At 37.0% G+C, this 7,500-nt stretch overlaps 1 protein-coding gene across 1 annotated transcript in view; it reads right to left on the reverse strand.

The window, feature by feature from the left end:
• Positions 1–5,562: 5,562 nt before the first annotated feature.
• Positions 5,563–7,500, reverse strand: part of LOC127430819 (E3 ubiquitin-protein ligase UHRF2-like) — a 54,835-nt gene continuing 52,897 nt past the window's right edge. Inside the window, exons 15-16 of the mRNA XM_051680919.1 lie at positions 7,299–7,397; positions 5,563–6,552 (exon numbers count right to left, since the gene is read on the reverse strand). Of these exons, the coding sequence (XP_051536879.1) occupies positions 6,406–6,552; positions 7,299–7,397 (246 nt within the window). The 3' untranslated portion in view covers positions 5,563–6,405. The remainder of the gene's footprint in view (positions 6,553–7,298; positions 7,398–7,500) is intronic.

Genomic DNA, 7,500 nt, shown 5'->3' on the forward strand with positions numbered 1-7,500 from the left:
AAAATAGTAACACTCAGGACCTTCAGGACAAAAATGTCCCCATTGAAACCCATTAAAACTGCAATATTTGATCCCAGTGCCATTAAAGCATAAAATCATGAATTCTATGATATTATTCTTTCATTCCGGAGCCCTGGCTTCAAAATTTACATTTTTTATATTTTCCACCAGATGGCGCCATTTTTCTCATGTTTAGCCTATGGAGCAAATACATGCTTTTCCCCTATTCTCTGTTTGCTGTATTATAGAGCACTGCAGGACAACTGAATAAATGATGCAGATAATATTGTGTGTGTGTGTGTTGGTATGGATGTCAGAGTGTGTTTTGTATGTGTGTATTGAGAAATGTGTGTGTGTGTGTTTAAAAAACAACAGTGGCATTATGTAAACAAACTGGCATTTAAAGGGTTAAAATCCTGAAAATGAATATTTGGTAGTTATGATCAGGACTGATGTTGGTTAAACAATCTAAGTCAGTGAAAGTGGAAAATAATATTAATATATAATATTATTATGGCAGTTTTTTGACATGGACATTTTTGTCCTCGAAGGACCTCTGAGTAACTTTTTTTTTAATGACGCACAATGGTTAATAAAACAATTTATACTCGCTCCTATTCTGCATATAACTCTCCCCTCATGACAAGGCAGGCTCCTTTAAAATAATGCACATGACGCAGTAAATGGAAACCTGCAACGACTCGCATTTTCTTAAGTCGAATTTCTAGAAATGCGCTTAAAAATGCGAAACATTTTGGATGGAAACCCAGTTAAATTCTCGATATGCGAATAAACTTTCTAAATTCGCTTAAAATTTTATGCGCTAATAGGAGGTGGATTTTCTAGAGTTTCACATTAGTTAAAATGTGCATTAAGGTGATGGAAACGGTTTGTTCGCAAAACGATGATGTGTTTTGACCAGTCGTGCATGTGTTATGAGTGTGCGATAGCTTGATGTGACTAGCTGGCACACAATTCTTGGAACACAGTGCGTCATTCGGAAGCGTTTAATCCACCGTTGGTCGATAAAGTGGATCCTCACAATCCGCCAGAACAGTTTTGAGAGCGGGCACTCCCAGGTATGTGGAGACTGGCGGTGTGTGGGCATCACAGTTATTTCAGCCCACATTATATCAGATATTACACTTATTCTGCGATGTCTCATAGATGCATTTAATAAAATGAGATACTTGCTCCAGTCTTGCAAATAAAACTGTCCCCAAAGCAGGGAGAGGTCATTCAGCTGCTCCATGACGACAAGGCGGCTCACTCATGATAATGCACATTACGTAGTGGATAGAAACGCGCAACAATTCGTATTTTCTTAAGTGTGATTTAAAAAAAATGCGAAACATTTTGGATGGAATCCCACCTATTGCGAGGACCTGTTGTGGGTTAAACACTTCTGAATGTCACGGGCTGTCACCATTATTAATTCAAATAATTGTATGCCGATGTCGGAGCTTTCATAATTTGCATAAACTTCTAAGCGAATTTAGACAATTTATGCGCATATCAAGCGTTTCCATTCTGGATTTCTTATATGCAATTTCAAAATGCGCATACAAATAGTTGGATAAAAACCTAGTTATTGTGAGACTGAGAGAACATTGTGATGTTGACAATTTAAAGTTTGTTACATTACAACCAACAACAATTACAACATCAATACTGAGTTTAAAAATGTATTCTTGAAGGTGTGAACAATCAGAGCTGACTTACCGTTTCATCAGAGACGTTTGTACTTGTGTGGACTGTACTGTCTATGGATTATTTTTTTTGTGTCATAAATTAAAGCCATTCACACTATTTCGATTTTATACAACCATTTCTTTATTTGTAAAATTATTGTAAAATAAACATGCATTTACAGTACTTTTTTACTAGTATATTAGATGTCCAGTCCTGCTGGACCCGCTCTGAGCGGGATTCGAACCGGGGTCTCCGGTATGTGAGGAGGGCGCGCTAATGAGGAGGTTAAAGGCTACAACCTCTAACGTCAGTCGCTAGTGCGCCTCTTGAGGCAAGTGAGGGTTACAAACACTGCACAGCACGTACCAGCTATCGTTACAGAGACATGAATGAAAATAAAATAAAATTAGATGTGAAAATGTAGCTTTTCTAAAGTTAAGCAGAAAAGTAAGTCATCTCTCATTCTTTTCTCTTCTACCTTGAGTTTGCTCCCGGCTTGAAACATGAACCCATGAACATGCCAGTGTCTTTTGTAATAATTCTTGTTTGGAACAGATATAAAACACCTCATTCTGCCCGATTTACCCCTCAAGACTCAATCCATTTATTTGGGAAAATCACCAAAATAATCTACTATTCAATAAAGCTATTAGGGCAAAACTGGCTTTGAAGGAGTCCCTCAGTAATTAATGTCAGTAATACAAAAACATTATGGGGGGGTTGTACTTGCTTGTTTTGATTATGGGGGGGGGGTTGTACTTGCTTGTTTTGATTATGGGGGGGGTTGTACTTGCTTGTTTTGATTATGGGGGGGGGTTGTACTTGCTTGTTTTGATTATGGGGGGGGGTTGTACTTGCTTGTTTTGATTATGGGGGGGTTGTACTTGCTTGTTTTGATTATGATGGGGGGTTGTACTTGCTTGTTTTGATTATGGGGGGGGTTGTACTTGCTTGTTTTGATTATGGGGGGGTTGTACTTGCTTGTTTTGATTATGGGGGGGTTGTACTTGCTTGTTTTGATTATGGGGGGTTGTACTTGCTTGTTTTTACTATGGGGGGGGGGGGTTGTACTTGCTTGTTTTGATTATGGGGGGGTTGTACTTGCTTGTTTTTATTATTGGGGGGGAATGGGGGTAGTTACCTCCCCCCTGGAATCTATGCTCCTGGTTGAAGGAGGTTCAGAACGGACTGTCTAAAGTCATGAGGGGTGTTTAACAGGTCAGAGTCCATAAGAGAGAATTAAATAAAAACCAGAGGGTGAATATCTCATGAAAGCCTGTCAAGAACAAGTTCATATTTTACCCCAAAATAAACAGAAGATAAAAAATATATTTTGTATTAGGAAAATGAAGCATATTTTTTTTAAGACCATTATGATAATGATGATGATGATTATTATTATTATTTTGCATTGTGATTTTATTTTCATGACAATTAAGCACAATTCCCCTTCTCTGGTTCATTCATCATAATGGAAAACAGTGCACTTTACTGTATTCTGCACATTTGGAAAATGTTGCAGATCATCCAGGAATTATATGTGCATACTAAAAAAATAACATACTGCATACTGCAGAAACAGTAAACGGTATGCTTTTCTAAAATTCCCTTACAAAAACAGACCATGGTTATCACAGTTTCTCCTCAAACACCAGAGTTAGTCCAGTTAATGCCAGCAAAATGTGCTCATCATAATTTAAAAAAAAAATTAAAAAAAATGCCAGAATGATTCAGAAAGCTTCTCACACTACATATATTTACTAAAATGTTACTGTAGTAACAATAACTGTACTAACTTGAAAGAAACGGTCTGTAGAGCGTCTCTGATCACACTCATCGTTGGCACTGATAAGGCTGTACAGAGGTTTTATTTTTGTGATGTGAAAAACAGATTCGGTTTACATTCAGCTCAGTTTACACTGCTGCTGTTACCATAGCAACCAGACCATAACACAGCAGCAGTGTCTCCTCCAATCTGATCCTCTGATTTAACATGAAAATAATGAACGGCATAAACGACCTCAAAACTCCTGACAGAACGGCTCGGCTGATCTACTGTCAATTAAAAAGACACATATGAACACTAAAGTTTCTCACCAGGAATTGTAAGTGGAGAACCTCGAGTGTCCTGAGCTATGAAAGAGGAACCTTAATAAAACCCAAAATAGCAGAATATTTTATTCTTCAGCATGTGAAACGTCAAAACTTTCCAAGAGAATCCATCAGGCGCTGTGAGTGACAGGAAACACACACTGTTTCTGGAATCAAAATATTTAATAAGTACATAACAATTATTATACCGTGTATAAAATTTGGAATCACAATTCAAAGCGATGTTTCTGCTGCGACTGGGACATTTAAAGAGCTAACAATAAGAGCAGAACAGGAACTAAACCATTTTAGGAAAATAAACTGGCGAATGTGCCATCAGCTTCAGAACGTCAACATTTGCTTTCAAAATCTCTTTTATGGTCTTTAGTAAGTGCAATAAAAACATTAAACACCACAGTAAAGCTGAAGCGCATCAGTACAGCGAGAGAGAGAACAGGCAAGATCACAGACGCCAGAGAATCTGTAGCGCTGGAAATTAAACTAAAAGCAGAAAAACAAAGACGTTATATCGTGTGAAAGCAACACACATCACAGTCTGCTGTAGGGACAACGGTATAATCTTTAAACATTGTACATTAGCATTTCCTGAAAACAAAAAATCATAAATCTTTTAGGCAAAAGGACAAGCACCACAAAAGAGACAAACAAGCCGAGCAACAGACGTGAAGTGAGAACATGCTCTCTCCCTTGACACTGCAAAATATCATTTCCCAAATCAGTCTTTTTGTTTTGTTTTCCAGTAAAAACAGGCAAAAACATGCAAACATCCTTAAAACAAGATACATGTATTTTAAAAGCTAAATTGACATTAAGCATACATCTAAAAACGTTTGAGTGATTTACACTTAATATAAGAAAACATAATTCAAAAAGTCTTATTATCGTTTACAGTTTTGCTTCTCATGTAAATGCATCTTGTTTTAGGGGTATTTTACTGGAGAGCAAGACAGAAATACTGATGAGGAAAACAGAGTTTGAACTCTGAAAGGACTGATGAATTGTAGTTGATTTTTCCACCCCGTCTGACCCCAGATCAGCCTCAAAACCCCTCATCACTCCATTTACATGATCCAACATTCTGCAGGTCCCGTACAGCTCAGCGCAGATTCCAGAGATTTCTCTTTTATCTCTGGATGTGAAATGAATATTCAGCTGAAGGGAGACAAACTGCAGTTCAGGACAGTTGCTCCATATTTACACGTCGACCTGGAGCGATTCGGACAGATCGTCACTTACGATACGCATTATAATCGTCCTGAAGGTTCGGGGTTGATCGGACCCGCAAATGAAAAGACAGAATATTCCGGGTTCAACACAAGTTCAGCTCAGTCGACAGCATTTGTGGCATAATGTTGATTACCACAAAACTATTTTTGACTCGTGCCTCTTTAATGAAAAATCTGGATTAAAAAAATGCAAAAATTGCGGAGCTTACAATGGAAGTCAATGGGGTCAGTTCGTAAACGTTAAAATACTAAGTGTTAACGCACACATTGTTTACGTCGTGTCTATACTTTTGAAACGGTGAGTATTTTAACATTTACGGATTGACCCCATTGACTTCCATTGTAAGCTCTGCAATTTTTGCGTTTTTTTTTTTTATATATATTTTTCATTAAAGAGGCACGAGTCAAAAATAGTTTTGTGGTAGTCAACATTATGCCACAAATGCATTGAACCCGAATTGTTTTTTAAGATCATTAATTTAATGAGCAACAATTGTGAACTAACTGCATTAAAACCAAAAATATATATATTTGTTTTAAACCAAAGTTTATTGACCTCAGCATTAGACATCTGTTCTCCACGGGTAAATCTCACAAAATCAGTCAAACACCGTCATATTTCACCACAAAATCAAAAGAAAGACTTATGTTTTAATTTAAAAAAAATTATATATATATATATATAAAAAAAAAGTGAATTTACATATTTTATTTTTTGTCAAGAAATGAATTATTTCCACCCAAATTCTCATTACTATAATGCAAAAAATAAAAATAATTAATTAAATATTTGTTAAATTGTATTCATACATATTAAATATAAAAACGTTAAAATGACAAAAAATTATACATTTTAAAAGTACTTATCATTGAAGTATTTGTTGCACTACCTCTAATGTATGTTCATTTAAATAAACATGAAACATTTCTTATGAGAATCACTACTGAGAATAATGAACATCAAACAAACCCAAAAGTAAAACATCCAGACACATGACAGTAATGACAATTTGGGGTGAAAATGTGCTTAGTTCTAATGATCCTCAAACAGGCTTTTATTTTGTATGTCTTTCTTTTGATTTAAGAATGATCTGGACATTTGTGAGATTCACCTTCAACTCCGATTTTTAGGGAACTGATTAAATGGAGGCAAATCATGATGTCTGCCATCGCTTCATTTCTCACTCTGTGAACGTTACGTTCTTCGGCAGAGCCAGACAGCATCCGTCGAGTTTGTAGTCATGATGGTGTGCGTTTGTCATGTGACGTGTCTTTGAATACAGTTGTCAGGCTGGTGTTGTTGGTAGAGCCCATCTACATGAAGCACGAGTGTGTGTGTGTGTGTGTGTGTGTGTGTGTGTGTGCTGGATGAGGCTCATCGTCCTTTACTGTATCCAGGGAAAAACTGATCGAGGATCAGCTGCAGGGTTTTATTGAGGGTCATGCTGTAATTTTTGCCCAGGTCATGACGGCAGGCGGGACAGGTGAACACTTCAGCTCGAAACGACCTCTGAAGACACGTCTGAGACACAACAGAGCGCTGTTACTGACAGATCTGAGAACAGTGCTAAACTATACTGATTTAGATGGACAGTTCACTTAAAAGTGAGCATTCTGTCATCATATACTCACCCTCATGCCGTTTCGGAGCTATATGACTGTCTTTCTTCTGTGCAACACAAAAGGAGATGTTTAGCAGAATGTTCACGCTGCTCTTTTCCATGTAATGAGGGTGAATGGGGACTGGGGATGTAAAGATTGAAAAATGCATGATTATCAGTGAATAAAAACTTTAAATTGGGTCTGCTCCTCACTTAAGGCTATAGTAGACTGCACAAAAATATTTTTTAATGTTTTTGTCTTGTTTTCCAGTAGAAATATCTAAACATTCTCAAAACAAAATATATTTACTTGAGAAGCAAAATGGCATGAAATATTAAGTCTTATAAGTCATATATATTTTCTACTGGAAAACAAGACAAAAATATTCATAAAAAAATATTTTTGTGCAGTCTACTATAGCTTTATGTGAGGAGCAGACCCAATTTAAAGTCGTTATTCACTGATAATCATGCATTTTTCAATCTTTACAGCAGCGTTAACAATCTGCTAAACATCTCCTTTTGTGTTGCACAGAAGAAAGAAAATGATACAGGATTGGAGCGACTTGAGGGTGAATAAATGACGACAGAAGTTTCATTTTTGGTTGAACTATCCCTGAGTGTGGTGAGTATTTTCATGTGTGTGTATTCGTAGTAAAACACAAACCTTGCAGACGTTGTGTGAACACTCGGTTGTGATTGGCTGGTAGGCTAACTCCTGACAGCACAAACACATGAACAGCTGCTCCACCTTACGCAGGAAGTTCTGCAGGATGACAGGAAGTGATGCATGATGGTATCTATGGTAACTATTTTGTCTGTGAGGTATATCTGTGCAGCTCTGTTACAGCGGCACAGAAACACTAAAA

The sequence above is a fragment of the Myxocyprinus asiaticus genome, chromosome 40 (genome assembly GCF_019703515.2).
Source record: "Myxocyprinus asiaticus isolate MX2 ecotype Aquarium Trade chromosome 40, UBuf_Myxa_2, whole genome shotgun sequence".
NCBI lineage: Eukaryota > Metazoa > Chordata > Actinopteri > Cypriniformes > Catostomidae > Myxocyprinus > Myxocyprinus asiaticus.